The sequence below is a fragment of the Pelmatolapia mariae genome, linkage group LG10_11 (genome assembly GCF_036321145.2).
Source record: "Pelmatolapia mariae isolate MD_Pm_ZW linkage group LG10_11, Pm_UMD_F_2, whole genome shotgun sequence".
Classification (NCBI taxonomy): domain Eukaryota; kingdom Metazoa; phylum Chordata; class Actinopteri; order Cichliformes; family Cichlidae; genus Pelmatolapia; species Pelmatolapia mariae.
In genome coordinates, this window is record NC_086236.1 from 12,605,379 (window position 1) to 12,633,110 (window position 27,732).

At 36.1% G+C, this 27,732-nt stretch overlaps 1 protein-coding gene across 1 annotated transcript in view; it reads right to left on the reverse strand.

Moving 5' to 3' along the window:
• Nucleotides 1–2,679: 2,679 nt before the first annotated feature.
• Nucleotides 2,680–27,732, reverse strand: part of LOC134636853 (gamma-aminobutyric acid receptor subunit beta-2) — a 59,621-nt gene continuing 34,568 nt past the window's right edge. Inside the window, exons 5-10 of the mRNA XM_063487082.1 lie at nt 20,440–20,522; nt 13,495–13,632; nt 12,062–12,214; nt 8,427–8,671; nt 7,143–7,283; nt 2,680–7,015 (exon numbers count right to left, since the gene is read on the reverse strand). Coding sequence (XP_063343152.1) covers nt 6,668–7,015; nt 7,143–7,283; nt 8,427–8,671; nt 12,062–12,214; nt 13,495–13,632; nt 20,440–20,522 — 1,108 coding nt within the window. The 3' untranslated portion in view covers nt 2,680–6,667. The remainder of the gene's footprint in view (nt 7,016–7,142; nt 7,284–8,426; nt 8,672–12,061; nt 12,215–13,494; nt 13,633–20,439; nt 20,523–27,732) is intronic.

Here is a 27,732-nt window from a genome sequence, read left to right on the forward strand (position 1 = left end):
CCCATTAACATATATTCCTCCTAATTAACTAGGGACACACACATGCAGAAGAAGAGAAGCAGAGGCAGAGAAATTAAAGATGTTTCATGAAGTTACATAATATGAGAAAATAAATTAACAAAGTAGAATAACAAAAGTAAAGCTTGAATCCACCAACCTTATTCTGCCTTTCTCATAGGAAAAGGTCATCTCAATAGATACGGTGGGAAAAGAGCTTTTCAAGCAAAGTCAACAAACACATTTAACCATTACTTTACTCTAGATAATGAAAAGGAAGGTGAAAGTAATTGGTTGGTTATCTCACAGGTTAGTGTCAGACAACATCTGAATAAACACAGATTTAATACATAAAGTATATAGAAGGAAAGTTGAGTGGAAGAGAAAGATGTGTTAGGAACAGGGGTATGAGGAACACAGATGACCACAGGCTTCAGAAGATTGTCAAGAATCTAAGGAGCGTCTGGACTTCTTTAAGTTGCTTGAAGACGTTTCACCTCTCATCCGAGAAGCTTCTTCAGTTCTAAAGGTCAAATGGTGGAGAGTCCCAGATTTAAACCCAGTGGGAGTAACCCCCCAAAGAGGGACAAAGGACCCCTGATGATCCTCTACCTAATCACATGAGCCAAGGTGTGAAAACGGGTGTGGGTCACAATCAGCCAGGGTTTCGGGTGAGCTCATTGTGAAACCTGGACCCACCCTATCATGTGATTTCCTGAGGTCAGATGGCCCAGGATGTGAATGGGCATTAAGGTGTCTGGGAAGGGATCTCAAAACTGGATTATAGATGGCAGACAGTTGGTGTCGTAAACCACCGCCTCTGTTCGAAGATGGTCGCTCACAGTGGACATAAATGGCTTCTTTCACTCCTCTTTCAAACCATCTGTCTTCTCTGTCCAAAATGTGAACATTGGCATCCTCGAAAGAGTGACCTTTGTCCTTTAGATGCAGATGGACTGCTGAGTCTTGTCCTGTGGAGGTGGCTCTTCTATGTTGTGCCATGCGCTTGTGAAGTGGCTGTTTGGTCTCTCCAATGTAGAGGTCTGGGCATTCCTCGCTACACTGTACAGCATATACCACATGTGGTATATGCTGTACAGTATACAGTGTACAGCATATACCACATGTATGTATGGCACAACATAGAAGAGCCAGAAGGGTGGGTCCAGGTTTCACAATGAGCTCACCCGAAACCCTGGCTGATTGTGACCCACACCCATTTTCACACCTTGGCTCATGTGATTAGGTAGAGGATCATCAGGGGTCCTTTGTCCCTCTTTGGGGGGATACTCCCACTGGGTTTAAATCTGGGACTCTCCACCATTTGACCTTTGGAACTGAAGAAGCTTCTCGGATGAGAGGTGAAACGTCTTCAAGCAACTTAAAGAAGTCCAGACGCTTTTCTTTCCAAGCTCCTTAGACTACGATGACCTGGATGACTGAGAACCTTCACAGACATTGTCAAGCATCATCATTTCAAGGGTAGGTGCATCAAGTGCCACCATGCACAGATTTGTACAGGAAACGGGCTACAACTATTGCATTCCTAATATCAGGCAATTCCTAAACCAATGTCAGAATAATCTTGCCTGGGCTAAGCAGAAAAAGAACTGGAACAGATTCTGTAGATGATTGCTAGAGTTGAGTCTTGGATTATCAAAAATTGAATCACGTAAGTATTTATATAAAAATGGAAGGTGGGCTTTTATATTGGAATACACTGAAACACACACACAAACACGCACACATGTACTTCCCGTGTCTATATTTATCCAGATGCTGTATCACAAAGTCATACTTTTTTATTACAATTATCCTTCAACACTGAGTCACCATTAAAAAAAAAAATGCTGGTATGATATATTGGCTGAACAGTCACTGCTTCCCTTTGTAAGTTTAATCTCAAACTGAAGACTGTGGGTGATGACCAAAAAAGGTGTTGTGGGTGAAAGATAAAAAGACACATTTCACACTCGTTCTAATGTCTTTGTTGCGATGCCAAGCTTGCCTACCGCTCTATGTCATGACTCATGTACTCCTATTCAGAGCCACAAGAGCTCTATTTCTACACCACGGTGGCTCTGTTTCAAATCTCAGCATAACACTCTGCTTGTGTGGAATGGAAAAGGTTACATGCATAGTTACATACAATTTTGTTGCTATCACATGCAAGTTCTTTTGATTTTTCTGGCTTAGGCTGGGCTACAGTCATGTTAAAACATAGGTGTGTGTGTGTTTCATTATAATGGGAAGAGTGTTTAGAGAAAACTCTGCTCCAGTGAAAATGGGCTCTTTCAATTTTTCATTCAACAAAATTCTCCAGTGGGAAATGTACAGGTGCAGAATCTTCTTATGGCAGTTTTACTAATTTGACAGATTTGTGTACAATATTCCAAAGTTCATACACATGTGAATGACTCATTAACCTTCTGAAGTGTTGGTATGTGCTTTCCAGAAGATGAATCACAAAAAGAAGCCATCATGTCAGAAAATGACCAGTTTTAGCTATTTTGTACTGCATAAGCATTAACTGCATTATATGTTGCAGTCGGTTATAATTCAAGTGCATTTGTCAACATTTTGTTAATTTTACACAACTGGGAATACTTGCTATGCATTGAGATCACTCTGCTTTTTTCCCTCATTTGAAATAAGTGCAACACAGGCATTCTCTGAACTGTATATAATATTTATTATCAGGGAAATAATTTCACTTCCCAAGTAAAGACATAATTTTTTACAGAGCTTGTCTTTCAAAAATGTGCAGCTATGTTCTTATGAGTGACATATACAAGGGTTTTCCAAGGTGGAGGGTGTTGAGAGTAAGTAGGATTGATGCTGCTTGGAAAGAGGTCCAGGGCAGCAGGAGGCTAAGGCTTCTTCTGTGACTGTGTGCAGACATACTCAGCCAGAAAGATGTGTCATTTAGGCTTTTAAGATGTCATTCATTCCAGATTCTCCTAAATAGAATCTAGAATTTCCAAAAAACCTTAACTTTCCAGGAATTAAGAAAAAAAAAACATTTTCAAACCATTTACAACCATGTATTTTATATGAATTAAATTTTAAACAAGGTATCTTGGACAGGATTTCATTATCATACAAATCATTACATTTTCACTATCCCTAAGGGGCAATGCAACCAATAAGCATTGTATAAATATGAAAAATGCTCAAACTTGTTTTACAAGGTTTAGAGAAAAACGGATTTTGCCATTTTTTACATTGGAATATAGAAGTATAAAAATATATGAAACAAAAAAGTGCTGTGAAGTACAAACACACATCCAAACTGTGCTTTGGAAATGCATTGCTATCTGGCCAACATGCACCCACTTCCCACACTCATACTCAGATACATTAAGTGTTACAGCACTATTATTAAGATTTGTTTTTAAAATCTGAGTTATCTTTACACATGTCTACAGCTGATGTGGATAGAATAACTTTGTTTATTACTGTATTTTTTTTAATATTAGCCATGTCTAGATTGTGGTTATGGTCAAATACTGTACCATACTTTTAATATAGTTACTGTGTACTGTACTGTATCATGAGACTTATATTAAACAGGAGAAGGGAAATAAATTACAGGGAGAACAGATGAAACAAATGCACCAAGCCGCTTTTTTTTTTTTTTTTTTTTTTTTAAGTACAAGTATATTGTAGTCGGTGTTGTTAATAGTGTGAACTGTGCTGACCTGAGATGTTTGACTTTTGGTCTGATACAAGGCATTATTAGCCTCTTAATCACATGACCTTTTGTATTTGTGTGTTTTTGTGTTAGTGGTGGTGTGGACTAAGCTGTGTTTAGCTAATTATTGGTACAAAAATCTCATATACATTTGCTGAAACATTATAGCAAAAACACCCTGCAAAGGAACGTCAACTACATTCATCAAGACATGTTTACATTTTGGCAAAAACAAATACTTATTCTCCGATTAATAGCATAAGATCAAAGTGATCAAGTGACATTGTTGAATAGATTATTTACATTACATCTACTTTTGCATTCTCTCTTTCCATGTTACAATATAAATGCTATTGAAAATCTTTTTTTTTTGTTGTTGTGTAGAAAGTTCTTAAGTATTTATTAATATGTATTAATATGTTTCAATTTCTGATTAATAATATATATGTTTGCTATATACATATATAAATATGCTTTTGGAACATGTTCCCAAATTTTTTGTTGAACTCCTCAGAGATTTACACCAACAATCATTTTCTAGTAGATCTCTCTAAAAGTGACCCAAAAAGAGAGCAAGAGAGCAAGAGAGATAGAAAGATATATTAAAACAACAAAGACAACAAATTTTGTGACATAATCACCATAACCATTGAACAAAAATACAATATTTCACTTACAATGCACAGTTTTCAATCTTAAGAAAGCAGTGTGAAATTGACTATTTTGATAATTAACATATAAATACCAGAGCTGAAAGCTCACTTGAATCTGCACTTTATTGATAATTAAAAGTGTGTCTAACTTGTTTGTGAGCTGTTGGAGAGTGACTATAATGGTTAAGTAAATTATTTCTAGAAAAGAAAATTGTACTTTTAATAACACCACAAGTAACTATTAAGACATTTTTTTAATAAACCTGTAAACATTATGTATATGTATTTGTGAAATGAATTAAACACAAAAACTGAGTGAACATTTGGGTAATTAGAAAAAAAAATCAAGGATTTACTTCTACACAGAGCATGCAGTGGGTCATAACTGTTCTTGGCCACACTTTGATTAAACATTAACATATTAAAGCTTAGAGTATTCACTCATGCCTTAAGACTCAAAATGAATATCACTCCAGAGGACTTCAGCAATATGCGCAAGATTGTGTTTTAGGTAAATATCTGAAGTCAGCTTCCCCCCCTTCCACTATATTTAACAATGTTTATGTAGGTACAATTTCACATGTGAGGCTTTGCTACTCTTTTTTTTACCTCTAGTTTTGTTTTTGTTTTTTAACAGCGCAATTCGATGATCTAAATAGTATAGAGCTATAGGAAAGGGACTTTGAAACTGGTGTATCGCTGCCCTAGGTTTGTTTTAAATTGAAATTGAAATATATAGTGTAAAAAGATCAATAAGGTTTCTCTTAGAACCACTCCCATGAGCACCAGATGTTAGAACTATTGAGCCTCTATAGCTTATAACAACTTTTGTGCATAATCAGTTGTTCCACATAAATTCCACCTTCTGGACAGTACTGTTAGCAAGTATTTTGTCATTGTTCTAAATTCACTGTGTATTGAAAGCTGTATATTTTGTGATTGTCAACATATTTTTCAATGTAAAAACAATACATGATAATTTTACACCCATATATAGTATACAAGTCTGGCTTGGGATTAAGATGAATAAATAAACACATTTGAGTCAAAGAAAGAGAGAAACAGTCAAAATAAATATTCAAATCGTGGTGTCAGTTGCTACTATAATGACATAATGCTTCTATATTTATGAATTCTATTCTTTCCATCGAACACAGGCACTCTTTTAATTTCACTGACTGTTTTTTTTGTACAAAACAAGAAACAAAGAAACAATCATTATATCATCAAGCAATTTAAAGCAAACCCATGTATTAAGAATAACAACGATAAACAGATAAGAAACAAATTAAAGGAAAAACAATGAAGTCATTGATCACTGAAGTGGGGAGAACCGGTGGCTTTGTTTTGCTGATAGTGGCATTTTGTGGGAAGGTGATCCGAAAACCTACCAACCAATAAACCAAACAGAGATTTTGGTTATTAGATTAGAATACAACTAAGGATTAATTTTCCATCTCTTCAGCAGAGTTCCACAAAATTGGGGAATGAATGTGAAAATGTACTGAATTGATTTTTGTGACACATGGTGGCCAGGCACCATCTTAATAGATTTTATGTTGGATTATCCTTTAATTTGTCATGCATCTGTTAAAATAAATCTCATTTATGTGAATAACAGGAATAATATTGTTTGTTCCCTTAGCTGTCTGACACAGTGGATAGCACCCAACAATCATAATAAACTCACTGTATTTCTTTTTAACATGCAAACTTACTCAATCAATCTGGAATGTTTTGGTAATTTCCCCATTTTAAAATGATTTTTCAAATAACTAAATCCTAAAAAAAAAAAACCCAAATAATATGAATTTCAGGCCCCTGTGTCCCATATAAACATGACATTTTGATATAATTGAGACAGAAAGCCCTATTAACCTGAAACTTGCTTCAAGCACTTTGAATTAGTATTGGTAAAAGTAAATGGTCATCATAAAGTGTCAGCTTATCCATTCATATCTCATTTATATAACAGTTTGGCAATTACTGTTTAGTTTAAATCTAAAGTAATAAAAACATAAGAAACGCAAACATTTTAAATAACGGAAAGATGCACACATCCCATAATACATAAAATGTTAAACAATTACTCAGGAACAGGCACCGTATGTTTGTAATCTCTAGTGTAAGGTTTTCACGTGTAAGCCAGCAAATGTTCTTTTCCAAGTTATGACAGATCCAGTCCGTAATTTACCGATTCAGTCTAGCAATTACAAGATCACATGAATAGAAAACAAATGAGATACAAAGACAAAATTAGCAACATATTTGCTGTTTGGTCTTGCCCTCATGAATGTCCTTTTTTTTAAACATTTTTTTTATCCTAATTAACGTAATAAAGCCAGTAAACAACATTAAAGAAAGAAAAAACAGTTGGAAAGATCATCCGTGACCATTTGTCAATAGAGTTTACATCAGACAAGTCAGGGATGGTGATTTTTAGCTGTGAAGCACGCCTCCGTAGTCTGCTTTTCTTTTGAGTCATGTGACGCTCCAGTGCATTTCGGCCAAAATTGTGCCTGGCCAGCCCTGCTTTGCGATACTGTAGAGCTGAGCTGTCATATGTCAACATGGTATTCCGTGGGTCATTGAGACCCAGAGCCAGCTCTGAAACACCCATATCGTTCTTAATATCCAGGGTGCCCAAAAGGATGTTTTCATGTGGGTCCATCTGCCCAAGTAAAAGAGTAAAGTTTGTTAGATTCAGGTTTATGTAGTGTTGGGTTTATTTTTGAGACATTGGCATTGACATTAGCACAAAACTCATCTGAAATCACCTGCACATCATTTTCAGATACCTTATTTTTTTGATCACCAAGTCCAATTGCTGCATCATCCACAAAGATTGGTTCCCACAATGACTCATGGCCATCCATATCACGTTGTTTCATTCTTGCATACAGCGTGTCATCTCTGCCAACTACATTCCCCACCAGCCACTGCAAGCACATTCAAACAAAACAATATTGCTGTGGTTCAGTTGATGGACTGGATTAAAAAATTTGTTACTGTTACATTTTACAATTTATGAAATAATTATCTTCTAGTGTTTCCATTTCAAATTCCATGTAGACATAACGTAAATGGTTAACAGAACAGAATTCCTAAATTGCTATATAGACTGTGCACTCTTTGAAATAGGTCACAGGATATAAATGCAGCCATTTTTCTATTTGGTTTTCTTTGGCATTTTGCCTTGAGTATTTCAGCAGTCCAGGTGCAGCCATGTTATCGTGACCATTTGCATTTTGTCAAGGCAAAGAGCCATCTGTCTCTGAGACCCTCTTTCTCTTTTTCACGAGTCATTTTGGCTTCCAAACATGGGCTACAACAATCCTACTAAGCTGCTTTAACAGTGAATGTTGTTAATTATTATTCTGAACTCTTTAGACAATCTGAATAATCCATTTTCACTGTAAATGCGATTTCATGCATTTTCATGCATGTAGAAGTAAAACATCAGATGTGGTGTACCTGTGTATTCAAATATATGTTTCTAGTTTTTAATTGTTTATGTAAACATTTTTCTGAAAACCATACTAATTCTGAATAAGGGCCCCATTATACCTGTCCTCTTGTGGTGGCAGAGCAGCATTATACAACAATGTTGACGTCAATTTGACACCAAGTTGCAATAGTTCTGTTGCAAGCCACCCTTTTGTGAATTGTGTAACCCGGGACATTGTACTAATGCTGCCAATGCTGGGTTGAAGACACAAGGATATCATGCACACATTGGTTCTTATCACCATTTTATTGATGAAGACCAGAGATTTGCAGACTATACAAAGTGAGATGTTGCAGCAGTTTGAAAAGATGAGACTTTATGGAAAAAAATTTTTTTTGATTTCCAGTTTTGGCTTCGTATTATTTGAGTGCCAACACCTATCGTTCAGGAGAATACTGCAGCGGGTACCTTACCTCAGGCAAGCATAAATGGATGTGGCTGTGTGAACATGTCAACTATGTTGTGCAAAGTGACCAATGCGGTGAGTATACTGGACACAACAAGTCCTTTCTAAATGCTGGTAGGCAGGTAGGTGACCAAACTACAGGGACAAGCTAAGCTATTAGATAGTTACCTTGTTTGGATCCATTCTCATCTTTTCATTGTTGGCCATAGCTGTCTTCTCCGCTGCCTTTTTCTGACGCTGAGGGCCCCGGCCAAAGAAGATGTAGTTTACTAGGGCATACTCCAGCAAAGCCAGGAAAACAAAGACGAAGCAGCCCATCAGGTACATATCTATGGCCTTGACATATGGGATTTTGGGGAGCGTTTCTCTCAGGTGAGTGTTAATGGTAGTCATGGTCAGCACAGTGGTAATACCTTAACCACAAAAAACACAAAAAAGACATTGAGAAATTCAATAGTCAGATTTAAAACTGCAATTTTGCCCTTTGACCTCAAGATCAAGGTCAGAGTTCCAGTTTTCAGAAAATCTTGTCAATCTGATAACTCTAGAAAGAAGTCATACCAGAGAAATCTACGACAAATCTTGGACAAGTTTGAGTCCCGGTGCCTGTGAGTCTAAGGTCAAGGTCAGAGGTCTACTTCTCTGAAAATCTTATCAATGCAATAACTCATTAATGTGGCGATGTAGGATTTTCAAATTGATACCATAGGTGCATCAACTAATAATCTCAAATGAGTTCAAATCTAAGTGAACTTGAACCTCAGTGACAAAGTCAGAGGTCAAGTTTTCTAAAAACCTCATGAGTACAATAATTCAAGAAGGAAGGAATAATAATAACGTTGTGAAAGTATCACATGTTGGGAAGTGTAAAATTTTCTTAATAACAGTGACCAAATAAAAGGAAATAAAATTGAAAAAAGACTGAGATTGTGGAAAATAGATTTCTTGCAAATAGCAGAGCAAATCAATAATATGTACTCTATAAATCTTTAAAAAATGTCAGTAAGAGGGACAAATATAGAAATGTGTGAGGAAGTTTATGTTCTGACAGTTGTGTTCACCTATCACAAAAAGGAAAGCTGTTGTAGAGTTTTATAGAGAAAACAAAGAATGATTTCCGGAAGCATCCTTTGTTTCAGCAGGGTTGGATAAGTCTGTGGGAGAATGTGCACTGCTGGTTTTATGTGGAATGGAGCTGGTGTGATGGGTTGTCCAAGACGGACAACCGTTTGTTCAGTGACTTGCTGTGCACCATTGGCTGAAAAGCCTCCAAATGCTGGCTGCTGATTCGATTGATTAGGTGACCTTGATCAGTGAAAGTAAAGGGTTTGCCCCATGATTTTAAAAATATGCTTTAGAGGAAGGACATTCACCTGAAGTGGAGTATTTTGAAATTCAAATGTCAACCTTGATCTTGTTCATTAGTGGAGAACTCCTATTGAGAAAGACAGTTTTCCAAAGCCTTCGCAAGCAAACTGTCAGACTATGCATATCAATGTGTTGAGAATTTTCTTATTATGCACGGCACACAAACCCCTGCAAGAGTTATTACATGGCTTTTTTCCCCTTTTTTGTAATTTTTAACATAATGTTCGCTCTTGGATGTACATGTGTTGGGCTTACATTAGCACTGTTCTATTCATGTAAAGGAAATGAGAAATGGTAAGAGAAGCCAGATTCTAATGCTTATATGAGAACTTACTAAAATGGTTAAATTACAGTGCTTAAATATCCTCCTACATATGCCTCATTCATTGAAAAAACAGCAGTACTATTTAAATTCTAGTGAACAATTGGAACAAAATTTCTAAAGTAGCGAGTAACATATAAATAAATTAGAATACATTAATTTAACAACCATTTAAATGCTGCATTTAAATTAAATGACAATAAGAACAACAACAAAAAATAACATCAAGTACTATGAAAGTGCAAAATCTGCTGAGGCAGCTCACTCATTTCATTTTAATGGAGTAGTATTGTGTTTTGTATATCAGAATTATCTTTGTTTGGCCAAGTTTGTGCACACAAACAGTGTATATTCAGTGTATATTTACTTAGTTAATTTTGTTGTTTTTTTAATGTACTTGTTGTACAGTAAAAATTGGTTAAGGGCAGCACGACGTGTGTTTACTTTGATTACACAAACATTATGTAGGAGTAGGTAATACACAATGGGTACTACTCTGTATATAAGTGGTCATGAGTAACTTTATTATATATTACACTACAGTATATTTCTAACTAACTATAAAGTTCATTTTCTTTCTCTGGCCAATACTTTCTTTAAAGATTTAACCCATTTTGGGGTAAACCTGAAAGAAAGGAAGATGTGAAATGTAAAACTGAGATCAGAGGTCAAATGGCATGACCTTACAATATTCTGTAGGGCCATGATATCCTGTCTCTCAAATGAAAATACCATGAAAATTAGACACTATTGATATTTTTTGTAAGTGAGCAAACTTAGAAATTCAGCAGAAAATCAAATAATAATTCCACCCACTGTATATATTATTTGGGGCAACCGTGGTTCAGGGGGTTGGGAAGCTTATCTTGTAACCGGAAGGTTACCGGTTTGATCCCAAGCTCTGTCTGTCTTGGTTGTTGTGTCCTTGGGCAAGACACTTCATCTACTGCCTACTGGTGTTGGCCAGAGGGGCTGATGGCGCGATATGGCAGCCTCGCTTCTGTCAGTCTGCTCCAGGGCAGCTGCGGCTACAACTGTAGCTTGCCTCCACCAGTGTGTGAATGTGAGAGTTAATCAATAGTGGAATTGTAAAGCGCTTTGAGGGTCTCGAAAAGCGCTATATAAATGCAATCCATTATTATTAATGCATCACATTCAAAATGAGCAACATTATCAACTTATTTTACTTCTTTTTATATATTTAAATTGTGCTAGTCATTGCATCCAGGCTTTAAGAAACATTTAAGAAACATTTTGCAGAGCATCCCGATAGAGTTGTAGACAATTAATATAAATTAATACTGGTCAAAATAGGATTCAGACAATTTTCCCAAGCTGTTGTGATAAGAGCTTAACAATAACAACAAAGGATTTTTGCACATAGTGATCATGTGATATAGCCCTTACAAGTCCATTTTAATGCCTGAAAGGAGGTCAGGATGAAGTGGATCCTGAATCTAGTATGCCGAAGGAGGTGACCAAACATTTCCCAACTCTGACCTGCCTCTATTATAAAGCATTAACTTTTTTCATTAAATCCCATGCATGCCTTCCCCTGGACCACTAAATATAGCCCAGTCGTCAATCAGCAAAATTGCCTTGTTGACAAAAGGGAGGGGTTGGGTAGAAATACAGATGAAGCTGAGCGAATGGAATTCGGTAAAAAGAAGACAGTGAACCACTGATAAACACAGAGTAGCTCGTAACAAATCTCCCAGGCAACATGGGATTTACATAATCAAGGATGACTGGAGGAAATTGCGGCTCCCCAAAAAAGAACAGACGGTTTCTGGTTTAAAAGCAGAAACAAATCAGCCTAATCAACCATCATTATAGTTCTATGATTTAACCCTATACTTGATTAATATTTGACCCACTAACACCCACAATACTTGCAAAAGAGACAGTAACAGTGTGGTTTATGTGTAAAGTTCAAAAAGTTCACAAAATGGAGGAAATAAGCAACTAGAGATAAAATGAGAAAAGACGAACAAGAGAATGTAACGTGCATGCTCTTCATTTTTGTATTTAGTACAGCCAGCACACAGGTTGGGCAAGCTTTCAACCACATATTCCCCTTTTATCAGCATATTTATTGTTTTATGAACCTTACCTAGAGCCACTCTGGCAGCAGAGGCATCGTAGTTGATCCAGAAGGAGACCCAGGAAAGGATGGTGATGAGAATAGAAGGCATGTATGTCTGTAGGATGAAGTAACCAATGTTTCTCTTCAGCTTAAAACTCAGAGACAGACGAGGGTAAGAACCTTTGAATAAAGGAGAATAATAATAATATTTAAAACTAATGTTTAAAAAAGAGAAAAGATGTGAAATGCCACAGATATCAGGTGTGTGGCAAAAAATATGAACACAATCATCAGTAATCAGGATCAGTTTGAACCAAGTAATTTAAATGTGTTCTTTCCAATATCACTGACTGATGAGCAACTGTTTTTTACTACCTTCCTTAAAAAAGGTCATGGCAGACACTCAAAATAAAGCTTAATAATCTGAAGGCTGAAACATTCTTCCTCTCATTAGGAAAACAGGGGTTTGTGACCATGTTGATCATGTGGTCCTATCAATGACAGTGGTGTTCTGTCAGGTCAGATGAAAAATCTCTGCAACTCTTGACTAAAATTTGTTTTGTGGTATCCAGAGGATAAAGTCTAACTTTCGTGACCTTGGGACTTTTGTTCTATGAAGATGAATGAGGACAAATCCAGGTTATTCCTGTATAGCCTGTTATTTGAAATGTCAACATATATGTGATAGAAACAAATACAAATTTGGTATACAATAAAGTCTTACTACAATTGTCCAACTACAACACATTTCTTTGAGGTTTTTTTTTTCAATTACTGAGTTTTTCAAATTAGCACTATAATTATGACAGTTTTATAACCAAGCTGTAGCCAGTGAATGTTTGACACCAGGGGAATTCCCCATTTCTGTAGTAGGTAATAAAATCCAGCACACTTCAGGTAGACACTTGGGTAAAGTTTCTTGCATACTAGTAGTATACCAATACACAACAACAAACATACATACACGCACAAGCAGTGTGTGCAGACAAAACAAGCTTTCATTGGTGCAGCTGCAACATTCATATTGAATTTACGTTATGCTATCATTCAGTACAGCGGCTATCACTAATTACCAAAAAAATCACTGTCCTGCTTACAAATGCTTGTTTGCATGACAAAATCATGAATATGAAAAACTTGAACATATGAATATTTCATTATATCAGGCAGTGTTCTCTTTTGTTTGTTGTTAAAATGTCATGGTATCATCTGCCTCCGAAGACAATGATTCATTCAAAGATCTGTATGCCTGTTTGTTTTCATGATGTTTAGGATTTCTGGAAATTATTTTTTCATATATATATAAGTTGAAACAGTGAAAAACGTCAGTACTGATAAAGTATGAAACATCTAAACTATTTTATGAATATACAGAGACACTGAGAGATATAATAATAAAGTAAAATTACTAGTAATAACAGTAACAATGATAATGAATCATGATATTTATGATGCGTTACCTGTGGAGAAGACAACATTCTTGGAAATGAGCTTATGATCCACAATGGAGAACTGGGGAAGTTCGATCTTGTCTACTCCAGTCACAGCATTATCTCCTCCTCGCCAGTAGAATTCAATGTCATCTGTAGTGTAACCATCTGCGAGACAGTACAAGGAACAAGAATCACTGATTGACCATAAGGTCTACACACTATATCTGTTCACAATCTATCCCATGTCATTCTTGTATATTTAATTAGTAATGATTAGGTTTGCATTTGTTACCAGTTTACAGTCTTTTGACTTTAGATGCAGTCACTGGGCTTTGGTTTACTGATGAAAAATTCATGGCAGTCCGCAAGGAAAAACTCTTTTATTCATTTGAATGCTTTTTTTTTTGTAAAAGCATGTGGATTTTAAATATGCTTCCTATTCCTATTTGTTTCATGACATGACAGGAGATATGAAAATTATTCTTACTTTTAAGGATGTTTCTACTGGATAAGTAAAAGTATAGGTGGATATTACATTGTAGGCTTATTTACAGCCAGTGTGTGTGTTTGTGTGGGTTTTTTTTGTAATCAAACAATGATCACAGCTCAGAACTCTGTGTTCACCACAACACCCTAGTTTAAAACCCCCAGTATTATTGTAAAGCCTCTGTGTTTTTCTTCCGTTTCAGCCTGTTGTTGATGTGGACAGTAACGTAATCCAATTACTTTTTTCAAGTAACGAGTAAAGTAAGGGATTACTATAGCAAAAAAGTAATTCGATTACTGTTACTTTCCCGTAAGCACGCTGCATTACTGCGTTACTAAACAGTGATTTTATTTCCGAGAGTGTCTCGTGATAATGACTTACGAGCGTGCGACGTCCGTGGCAGCAACAGATGTGTGTAGATCAACAATGGATAATATGGATTGTTAAAGAGAGTACGACCATGCAGCGTTTAAAGTTTGGATGTACTAACATTACTTTGAGTTTGATTCCGTTAAAAGTGACATAAACATTAACATCTGCTGTACACTGCATGGGAAGAAAACTTCTTTCTACAGTGAAAAATTAAACTTCAAATCTGAGCAAGCACCTAGTAAGCCATCACGGGAATGTGAAATTCAAAGAGAAACTCCCGGGTCCCCCCACTGACATAATAGCTGCTGCACTGGGCAAACCTCCACATGTCCCACTCCTGCTAAACAGGTGACTAATCTTTGACTTGTAGAAGACCTGGTAGTAAATACATGAGAGGGTTACCTAGACAACAAGAGTCTGTGCAGATACAACTTTCTGAGCCATGTGCTTATGGTGAATTGACAATATGAGGTTATAGCAGTAATTATCAATCTGTGTTGTGGACACACTCAGGGGGGAACAGAGCTACCGCATGACTGAAGTGAATGACTGAATGGGGGCATGTTAGGAAAAACTGTCAACACACAAGGACTACACACACCTCTGTACTGTTATAGTATAGATGAGTAGAAGTTTGACCCAGTGCTCTTATGTCTTAGTTTTTAGTTACCTATTCAACTGGTTGTTGCTTTAACCCTTAGACTGACTTTTCAATTTTATTTTACTTTCATACAGAAGTTATTGTGTCAAAGTGTTTAGCACATTCAGATTGTCTTGATTCCCATCCCATATGAAATTAACTGCAAGGAATATAGTAAGAGACACAAAATAAATAATTAGTTGAGAGTATATCTATTAATTACAAAATGGCGAAATAAGAAACTTAGCTTTGTAACTATTAACTGGCACAAGATTACAGAACTTAGATAAAAACAACAATAAGTTTTAAATAATAAAAAAACACGGGGCGACAATATCTATTTTACACTAGCACAAAACCTTCTCTTATGGATTCCAATGTCAGAGCGCACCGCCAGACCAAAAATAAATGAAATTGTTCACGATAACATCAGAGGAGATAGCAATACAATACTAAAGCTATTTAACTGGGACTCTGGCATATCTCCCTGACCAAATCTGACTCCAGGCATTTTTATCAAGCTTATGAAATAATGTCTCAGTTGATTTGTTTTAATGGGCAAAGAAGGATTTTGGAAGGAGATAAAACACTGGCTTTGATATTGCTATGGGCAGAAGATAATCAGGGATAATAAAAAAAAGTTTTTTTTTATATACTTATTATAAAAGAATACCAAGTTCTAATACATATATTAAATACCACTGGCATGCAAGGTCATGATAAAGCATTAAGAATCAAAACAATCATGTTATTCTTCACATCTATACTTTTTTTTCTAAATATATTGTAAATAAAACTTGTAAACACATTTGGCATTTGCAAACATTTGAAATAAGAATACTTTAAAAGATGCTGTGACTCCATAAAATGTTGACTGTTTATTGAAAATTATATGAATTAAAGTCACCAAGCAAGTCCTTTGGATTAATTTTTCCCCACAGTTTATCAGATGAAATGCATATCAACTTAATACATATTAATAGACATTCTGTGATGCATGCGTAAACACATGTGTCCAAATAAACATTCACAAACATCACCATCACTCTCACACAAAAATTGACACTCGAAATCCACCCCCTGACAAATGCCTGCTTCACGCATAGCCCAGTGAAGCTAAGAACGATACTCCACTCTAAATATGTCTGCAACTAACTTTGATTTTACAAAGTTCAAAGCGACTTTAATGTTATTCCTAGTAATTAAAAAATATCTTTAAAGTTTTGCAGTATACAGCAAGCTGTGGCTCACTGGATGCCTGGACAGGGGCGGAACATCTAAAGATAAGATAAATAAATAAGCCATGCAAGCCCACGTGTGGAAACCATTCACACCCCAGAGAATGTCTGCAGTTTCTAAAATGGGCTCTGATAAGCAGTGATGGCAACAGAGAGATAGAGTGGAAGTGGCTGTCCATATGATGGGGATCGCTGGTGCAGAAAATATAACTATAACTTGGCAGAGATGCTGTAATGAAATGATAGTTTCATTGTGAGCATGCATCGACTGAAACATCAAATGTAATGTGCCTTTTACTTTCCCCTCAGTATATGTAAAAGTTATCTAATACGTACATAGCTGTCTTAATTAGTTTGTTTCATTTTATGGCTTTTAAAACAGCTTTGCTAAAATGACCAATTTTGTCATCTTGTGTAGAGCCATACATTTTGTAAAGTCAAAGCTGCTACACGAGGGCCAAAAATTGCTTCTTGGCTAGTGTTCAATGTTTAACGGCTGACTGATCCTAATCTTGGTGTGATTTATTGAAAAGGTTCACAGCTACTGTTGTTATGAAGTCAGTGTTGTATCTTTTGATCAAATCAGTTTCCTTTTGAAGGTAGGGCTATACAGCAGCAGCAATATACAGACTGTATATTACTGTAACAGTGACACTGAGCATTATAAATAACGCAGGAATGGCATTTTCAAATGCAAGAAAATCCTTCAATAATATTCTAGGTGTGAAATTTTGTATACTAATACAAACTTTTGTAACATAGGATCTGAGTTGATTTGAATTGAAGCATGATTAATACTTTGAGATTTGTGTGCACGGTAACAGATTAATTAACTTTAACAGTTTTACCTCTCACTATGCTGATAAAGTGTCCACTGTTCCAAAACCTTATTTACTTGTTATGGAACACTTTTGCCATAGCATGAATAAAAGCTGTTAAATCAGTGGTTTTACATTTGCCTCTAAGTCACACAAAGTTCGACTTGAAAATAGAATGGCTAATGGAACGATACATACAGAGTAAGAAAGAAACACTTGTGGTGGAACTTTGAGAAAGGAAAAAAAACACTGATGAATTTATAAAGGAGATAGATGGATGGAAACCAGTAGTCTACCCTTTTATATTAGCACTGGGAGTCCTTTAAGCCTTTAAAGTGTGCATGTGTGTGTGTTTTCAGAAGTTTTGTCTATTGGGTATTTTGGGCATGTTTTAGTGGCTATGATAATTACACATACACAACCATATCTATATGATGGATACTCACAGCCACAGTTAGCAATATCCAGCTAGTTTCTTAAGAGAAAGAAAACACTCCAACCACATTAAAAGAGAAGGATGTGTGCTTGTGGTACTGATGATTAGACATATTGTGAGGTGAGCTCATATGTACACCACTAATGCTCCACTCCTCTCCATCTTCCCCTCAGTTGTTTACCATCATTCTCTGAACTCAGACAATTTGTTCAAGTGGACACTACAAAGCAGGGGGTTACATTTGCAGTAAAAATATACACGAAGTTCCCATTTAGATTTTATTATAGTATTTTTCTTGTCTGTCCCCTTGGCATGACAAACTATATATAGATGATATGTGGCAGTTGTGTGCATTTGTGTATGCAAACAGCAACAAGGACCTGCCATGATCCACTTCCATTCGAAGATCACATGAGTGACTAACAATACTCAGACTGGCTATACCCACAAAGGTATAATTCGTATAAATACCAGGTAACAAACTGGTAGATAAACTTCTTCTACATAACATGGAAGCTCCACACATATGAGCAAAGCTCAAAAGGGTATTGGAACAACAAAATGTCAAAGGACCAGGAACTGGCAGGTAAAGCAGCAAATAGATAATAGACAGTGAGACAATATACAATATGAAGCCTCTTAACAATATAGAGCAGCTTGAAGCAACTGTTATTGTAATTTGGTGCTATATAAATAAAGCTCAATTGAAATGAACAAGTGCTGATGAGCCCTTTTCATTGTAGGAATAAGACCCATACCATCAACGCTTTCAATGTCAAAATAGATATTGGCTTAAATAATAAAATGGCCACAAGAGTTGGTATGCCAGTAACATCAATACAAACAAACTTCTGAGGGCACTGATGGTTCCATCTAAAGTCCAGCACCATGAGATTCCACCAGCCATGAAAAGAAGGATGGCGAGGATTAGTGAGTGTCAGTGCCAAGATCCAGTTGTGAGAGCCAATACATCTTCCTGATGTATTCAGAACATTTCTGAATACATCAGGAAGATGGGTATTGGGGATGAACTACTATGAGAGTGCCTTAGGCAGCAGAAGATATATAGTAATGAAGAGGAGGAGTAAAATCTATGGGATACAAGCCCCTCCATGCAATGTATGCATCATCACCAGATAAAGGAAGTGACTGAGATCAAGAAATCCTATCACTGGCCACAGAAGGCAGTCCTGAACAACAGCTTGAGAGCAGGCCCTTAACATTAGATCCATAAAGGTAGGATTCTACCAGAGAAGAGATATGAAAAGGTGCCCTGGAGACTGTTAAGCACATAGTAGCAGTGTTAAGGATGCAAGCTGAAAAAACATACACTGAAAGGCATAACGAAGTACTGAAGATATGGCACATGTCGTACATATATGTGCCACATATGAATTCAAAGTATTTATGGAAGAGCCTTCCAAAATTTTTGAAACAACAGAGCTTCGAACTAACCAACCAGACATGGTGGTGGCTGACATGGGGCTAATTATAACTGTGAGATCTAGCAGTTCTACGGTAACATAGGAAAGATGGAGTATGAGAACACTGAGAACTATCAGAGGCTGCTGGACCAGCTGGAGTAGAAATTGAAAGTAAAGCTGCCCAGAAGTAAAATGAGTATTGGGGGTTTAACTCAAAACTGTGAGAGTGGCTCCAGCACATTTTCAAGGAACAGAGTCCAGAGTCCTATGAATACTGTTTATAAAAAATATTTAAAAAATAACAATGGTCTTTTCACTGTGTCTTTTTATGGAAGTAAATGTGACATGGGTTACTCATCCCCACGAGTCAAGAGTCAAAGCAGACAGTACTTTCTCATATCAATTCATTAAATATTCAAAACTTGTAATCTCGTAATTCATAGGTTTCTGCCTTTCAGATGTTACTGTGATTTTGGGGAGGGGGGGGGGGGACATGCAGCAATCAGTTTACTTTCTAAGCGATAGCTAAATGACAATAATGACAAAAAATGACAAAACATGCATGATACACTTAAAATGTTTTCTTCCATTCTACTTCCCTTTATTACCCCTTTCCTCAAATAAATCACCCCATTTATTTATTTATTTACTTACAAATGTGTGTATGTATTTATTTATTTATTTTTATTTATACAGTTTCCACTTCAGAATATGCCTTGATGTATTTTGTAACTATTTAACTTAACACAGAAAACTTGATTTTAATTAATTTTCTATTGGTATTTATTCTGTCAATTTATTTTTTGTTCTATAAATGTCTTTCAGAATGGATATAGAATATATCCATAACTGAAATGCAGTTATGGAGCTTTATATGCCTATCATGAACCAAGCAAACATTGTGGTATGGACAATGTGGTTTGTGTATAATAATCATGAATTACTACAACAATACTCTCACAGACACTTTTGTAGCAGGCTGCTAGATGACAAATAGTGTGTTTCATTTGAACAGTTTGTAAAGCAGCTGTGAAGCTGCATGAACCCTTAGCCGTGAGTACAGAAAGTAAAGTTCCAGTCAAAATAAAATCATTTGACATGACAGTCATCGTAAAACTATGATAATAGCAACCTTAATAACAGATAACTGTTACAACAAGCATATTTGCATTACTGTTTCGTATTAAAATCCATGTATTGTGTGATCCTGATGTCCTTTAAACCTTCATGCTATAATTTCCTTCATACATTAACACCAGATTTACGCCTTTCAGTGTGTAATGTTCTTACTAAAGCTAAATTTCAACCATTTTTGTTTGGAGGTAAATTAAATTTCTTTGTGAATGAGTGGCACAGTCACTCATTTTACTTTAACTTTACTTTACTATTAAAGTACAAAGGAAGAACACGGGCTAAAAGGGACAAATTTAAATTGCTAGACATAAATTTGGAATTTTAAACTGTTAAACTGAGTCGACATATTAATTCAGCTCTGATAAGAAAACACATTAATCAATAAAAAAACACATTATGGTAATTAATGAATCAATTACTTACAACTTTCTATCTCAAGTGTGCAGTTTTGCTCATCCAGTGGATACCTTCTCAGGTCCATCATACAAGCAGCAGTGGTAGTTATCCTGAAAAGACATCACAGCAAAATGCAAGAGCAAACTCTATTTTTCAACAGGGTATCTACAGCAGGGGCTAGACAAAGATATATAATATAGATGCTGTTAGTTGTGAGAATCAACTTTTTGTTTTGTTTTTTTTTTCTTTTAATTGCCTCATTTTATTTACTTTTAATTTCTTTTCTAAAAAATGTTGATGACCATTTGCTAGCTGCATGGCCCTGAGTAACTGAACTAAATCCAAATCTTGCAAAAATAAAATAATACATAAATAAATAACCCCAAATAATTTTATATATATTTTTTAAAGACTGGAACGGTGGTAGTGGTGGGAACTCCACTGGGCATTATAGGTCAATAGCTAATCCTTATGTCCCAATTCTAGCTTTGTTTGGATAATCCTGTGGGTTCTCTGTTAGGTTTCACCTGGGATATGAATCACTGTGGGGTTCATACTCTGTGGGACAGTGGTGACAGCAACAGAAGAGAGAGATATACTGTAAAAGTCAATTGAATGTAATAATGCCATAAAATGTATGGGATAAAATTAATCTTATTGAAAACTGACTTTGTAGGTCAGTATTATTGTGTGAATAAAATGATGATGTTAGTGTATCTGGAATCAGCACAATAAATGAAAAATTTCAGACTGAAAGATCAATATTATAATTTCATTTGCTTACTTATAGCAGTTACAAAAAATGTCATATAACTTAAATAAGTATGATGTTATGTTAGTGTCAGAGTTGTATTTAAGTGTGCACCCATCTTGTCAGACATCACTTTTGTCATGAACATTACTGTTTATTGTGAGATGCTGCACAGACAAACAAAAATGACATAAATTGTACAAAGCTATTCTTTTAAAAATTAAAAGAAGAATCTAAGTTCCTTTGAATAATAAACAAAGAAATAGCTTTATTATAGCATTATTACAGCATGGTACTGATGAGTTAAAACTCCTAACATACAGCTATATAAAAACCTCAAATATCCAAGTTGTTCAGTTAATACATTCCATTAAAAAAGTACTTTAAATGACATTTTCACATAATTTCCTGTTTCCAAGCTTAAATGGGACTTGGCTTTCAAATGTAGCACCTGATGTGCCACAAATGAACACTTCATGACTCCATGGAGCATGCGAACATCAATAAAATGATAGATTATTATCTTCATGGGAAATGGTAAAGATAGATAAAACAGCTTGGAGGGAAAAGAGAAATGTTAGATTACTGCCCCCCAAGGCTTAACTTATCCTTTCCCTTTAGCATAATAATTCAAATGTGAAAATATGTCATGATTTCAAGTGAGGGATGAGAGGCAATCTAAATAGAATCTTGGTGGTTTTTTTTCTGTTTTTCTTTGTTTGTTTTGTTTAACATTTTTTATTAGATGGTATTCCTATGTTTCATGTTTTGGTAAAAAGACACTTGAGGAATTGATCTCAGCAATATGTCAAGACCATCTTTGACCACATAACTCTGATTCTTTTGATGTGAACCACAATCAGGAGCATAATCTTTATAGTTCTACTACACATACTATTCTGATTTCTGACTTGCTGTTTTTTTATTGCTATTAATAATATTTAATGCTTTAGTTTGATGTAGTTGCTCCACAGTGTCGCATTCACCTAACACATGAAAGCTTTGAGACCAGAAGGAGACACAAATTTATTTGGGGTTGCATCAGGAGAGGCATTTAGTGTAAAAAAAAAGGAAAAGAAAAGGAAAAAGTAGAGTTAGCTAAATCGAGCATGTTAAAACAACCACTGTGTTAACCCTTTGTGAATAACGGAGCAACCTAAAGCAGTTTCTATCTTAATTTCTTGTCATGGATTATGAGAAATTAACCAAAGAAATGTGCTGCTGTGGTAAATGTGCTTATATGTGTAAACAACCCTGGTCAAAGAACCAGAGCTTACTGTTTTACTGCTTCTATCCTATCATATTTTGTGGATATCTATCACCATAAAGGCATTCAGCCTTTCAGTCAATATCAAAACAAATAGGCAGCAAGGGATAATAAGGGATAATAACAGAAGGCAACCATGAGTCAATAGATAAGGTTATGTTGTCCATCAGACTTTGTGAAAGGAACATAAGGATGAGGCTGTGAGTAATAGGCTGCCATTCTTTCCTTGACTCTGGTCTTGTGTGAGAACTTCACTCCCACTGAGGGAGTTGCCACAGAGAAGCACAGCATGGTGGGTAATCGTCTAGGCACACCTGACAACATAGATAAATTTGTGCCAGAGGAGAGGCTCATCTTGAGTCCAATCCTCTGTTACACAGCAGAGATAACCATGCTTGTGTGCCTCTGTGCCTCTTTCGCTTTCTTTGTTCTGTCTCTCTTTTACTATGCCATTATTCAAACAGCCACTATAATGCCAATACATTTATATTCATAAATTACAAACACCTACTACACAAACACAGAAAGATTAATGGACATTCGAATTAAGGATATAATCAACATTACGTGATATTATTTGTAAGCAAAGATTTGGAAACAATTATGCACCAGCGTTACAAGATTTTACTAACACCTAGGAGGCATCCCATAGTCTGTATCTATGGCAAATATATTAAAAAATCCAACAACTGACAACAAAGAAGAAACAAAGAAGCTAACATCGGAATTAGAGACAATATTCTCCTTTTGTGCTCCACTTGCTGGATTATGGGATGTTTTAAAAAGGAAGACCTGAAAGATTATTTTTAATAATAAAGAACTTATCCCTGCTTTCACTTAAACTGAGCATCCATCACATCAGTTACTCTTCTCTGGCCCACTTCCTACTATGGAGAGGGGAATAGGATCTTTTAGGAGCCTACTTAGTTCAAACACCTTGTTAACGTCAGCATGTCTCACCTATTGGATAAAGTTTATTGACAACTTCAGTTTATTCTGGAACTGTAAAGATCACTCCAAGATACTTGCTGCCAATCTATGTCGTGCTCTTGGAACATCTAATACTAATTAAACTCTGTGAATAATTCAATTCAATTTTATTTATATAGCACCAAATCACAACAACGGTCGCCTCAAGGCGCAACAAGGACAGAATACATAGGCAGGACACCATACATAGTCAGACAGAATATGCTCCTTCCTCCTTAACTAACTCCATCCACCCTATTATCCAAAGCTTCCAGAGGATGTCCCTGTAACAACCTGCAGCCAAGCCACCTGGCTGTGACAGGTGGCTTGGCCTGAACTCACTCACTGGTCAACGTTCCACACTGAAGCTGAGCCAAATTGAAGATATATTACGCAGCAGTGGTCACACACATCACCAATCAGATGCTTATCATAGATGAGACAGACTCCATGCCACTTGTCTAAACAGTGTGGCAAGATCAAAAGCATTAACCAAGTGTACTCAGAGTGCACAGCTAATGCATTTAATTTATAAAGTAATATTATTACAAAAAATTATCTTGATTTTATGTTTTTAACCCAAGCCTGGTTAAACGAACACAACAGTGCTATGATTACTTTTCAAAAATCTCCTCTGCGCTTCCATTTCATAGTTTCAACTATAAAAGGCAAAAAAAGAAGTGCGAATGGGCATTGTATACAATGCCAGTGACAAGCAGCTTTCATAAAGAAGATGAATTTAGAAACTTTCCTGCTTCTAAAATCAGGTAAAACTGAGGTATTTGTACAAAAAAACAGTGGTAATGGTAAAAAACTGTGGTAGAAAACAAGGTGATGCCTACCAGTGTAAGTGTCTAACCAGACACTTGTTGTTCTCCTTTCGTGCAGTATCTCTCAAATTACAAAAACATCCTGTCTCAAAGTGATGCTGAAAAACTAGTTCATCCATTTACTGCTTCTAGGATATCTATTATAATTCATTTATTATTATCATGTTGTTCTAAAAGCTCCCTGCAATGCTTAAGTTACTCCAGAATGCTGCAGTACTGTCAGGGACTATAAAGACCATATATCACCTATATTGTGACATGGTACTCATATCAGAGTACCCTATCATCCCAATAGATATTTTTTCTTAGACTGCAGGCCTAGTTGTGACTCCTAGGGTATTTAAATGTAAAATGTGAGGCAGAACATTCAGCTTTCATGCCCCTATTCAGTAGAAGCAGCTCCAAGTTCAGATTCAGGAGACTGTTTTAAAGATCTGGCTTAAAACTTATAGTTAGAGCCGGATCAGATGAGCCTGAACCATCCTTCCATTATGCAGCAGTAGGACTAGTCAGCTGAGGCTTTCCATGCTGCACTGAGCACTTCTTCTTCACTCTCTGTGTTTACAAATCACTTTGTATTTAATCATTAGTTATTATTAAACTCTGGCTCTCTTCCACATTGTGTCTTTTGTCCTCTCTCTTTCTCCCCCCTCACCACCAACAGATTGTGGTGAATGGCTGCCCTTTCTGAGCCGGGTTCTTCCAGTTTTTTTTTCCTATCAAAAGGAAGTTTTTCCTTCCCAGTGTTCCCAAGTGCTTGTTCGTAGGGATTGTGTGATTGCTTGTCTTTCTGATATTGCAGGGTTTTTACCTTACAATATAAAGAATCTTGAGGTAACTGCTTTTGTGTTTATGGTAACGTATACGTAAAATTAGGGCTGTTCAATATAACGATATATATTGGATGGCGATATGAAAACGTCTATCGTTTCATATTACACTATCATTTGTGTTGCAAAATAAACTGTTTTTCATCGTTTTGATGGTCACTGTAGAATTTCTTAAAGTTCTCTCTTTCACTTATACTTAACCACCCTACGGATGGACAAGCGACTGTTTTTATGCGTTGTCGTTAGCAACAACGACGGTAAAACCATCGCGTGGCTCTGCCGTCCGCTTGTTTTCCACATAAACCTTTCAAAATAAAGCTGAAGATCCTGTTGAGATTTTTCAAAATAAACCACAGACGAGAAGCTAAAAAGGGCCGTCAGGTGCTAAAAAATAAACCTTAGAACAGGCTTTTCCCCGCAGCACGCCGTGTAAAAAAATACTCAAAGAAAATTGCAGCCGTTTCAACTTATGTAACACTCGACTCCAGGTACACTACGCCCAGCTGAAAACACTTCACGCAAGTAAAGTTGCCGAGATTCACAGAATTTACAGAAAATGTAAAATATTTGTGATATATATATCGTTGTCAGCACGATAAATGTCTTATATCGGGATATGAGATTTTGGTCATATCGCACAGCTCTACGTAAAATTAAATTGAATTGAACAGTACTGAATCTGAACAAACAACACTTAAATGTGGAGTTCCTCAAGGGTCCATTCTTGGACCTCCCCCATTTAACGTACAGTATGCATGTTCCTTGTTGCTCAGATTATATAATATTATATTTCCTATCATTGTTAGCCAGAATATACACAAAGAAAAAAACCGTTTCTGCCAATAGAAAGTGTGACACTTAAATGTTGAAATCTTGGAGTCATTCGTTCACCTAATTTTCACAGCCACATAATGACAATTACAGTCTCAGGCTTTTCCGATTTTTTCCCATTTAAAGCAAATACACAAAACAAAACAATTTTTTAGGCGATTACTAGGAGATTACCTAATGTTACTTATAATTTCAATATTAATATTACACATTACTATTACTTTACAGGTATAGTAAAATAAGATCAGACAGCTCTTATGATAAAGTTAAGTATTACTTTTTAAATATTTTTGCTAAGAAAAAGAAATGTTGTAATTTACTTAGTTATTCAAAAAATGGAGGTAAAATAATAAAAAGAAAGCCATAGAAAGAATATTTTAGGACAGAGGATGTGAAGAGAGACAGTGAGCAGTCTATCATAACATTTCCTTCTAATGCCAGTAAAGAAGTTCAAAGGGAAGAGTTCTAACATTAACATGCTGTTTCATATTACACACCTCAGGGATTACCACCCCACAGAGTGTGACGGTAAGGTTGTTTGAGCCTAAGAGGTTTAGATAGATTCTCCTTTTCTTTCTCTCTTGTCCCCTGTCTTTGTCAGCATTTATTTCACACTGATGGATTTACTGCTGGTGATGGGGCTATGTGGCTTCCATGTGTTTAACCAAGGAGTAAATTGCCGGTTACTTTTCGGCAACTTTCTGATCTCTGTGTCAAGTCGGAGTCACCGGTGTAGAACTCAGAGCACAAGCCTCTGGCAGGGCTTTTAGAAAAGATAAAGGTTATGCATGTTTGTATGAGGTAATGTGTGAGCATGTTACGTAGCTGTTACACTGTAGAAGTGAGCATCAGATTGCCTATGTTTACTGCTGTCTTGCTCTCCATTTACCCTCACATTTCCCCCAGTTGTACCATCCATTAAATGATGCAAAGCCACATTTTTCAGTCTGCTTACGCTCCTTGGTTGCTAAAAAAAAAAACATTCCCTGAAAAAGCTGCCAACCACACTAAGTCCCATATGTTGCATCACCTGCAGTGACCCTCCATATTTTTCAAGCTGTGCTCAGAGATTGTCTTGCTGGATTGATCTAACTTGTGAGGTCAAATCAGGGCCAAGTAGCTTTAAGGGAAGAGACTGGATTTCAGGCCAAAGAAATGTGCGGGCTGTTGGTCACAATCACAATAAAGGTATTCAGGGTGATAAATACGAGTGATTAATGTGTTGCAATGATTTACTTTTGTAGTTGCAATAGAAACATTTTAACTTTTACATTCAAAAACATAACAAATAATTAATTGTACAAAAACATTATAATTTAGTACAGTTAAATTATAAATACATAAAAAAAAACAGTAACACTCTGAGAGAAGTAGGTCCCTTTTATTTGGGGTTTTCAGTGAAAAATATCGTAAATGTTCCTTGCACTGTACTTGGAAAGGAGTACCCCTGCATAATTGTAGTCTAGCCATTTTCTGTGATTATAAACAAAATACTCCACTCTCATTGCTCGCACAGCTCAGAGCTCATTGAAACAGTGAAACAGAATGTGCTGTGCACCAGAGCTGCATTATTTGATATTTAAGATAATGACAGCATTTAGAGAGTCATCATCCCCCATAGCCAGCTGCTTCCCACCCACTGATGTCCATGAAAATATAGTAAGTAGGATGCTCTAGGTAAATCATTAACATTTAATCTTAATATTCAAAGACATTTTTTTTGTTAATTCTCAATCAGGCATTAGTTGTGTATGCTAAGAGCTCTCCTAAAGCTGGATTTAAAGGTGGGTATTTTTCAGTGATAAACACCCTATCTACCAACAAATAATCCCTATATATAAC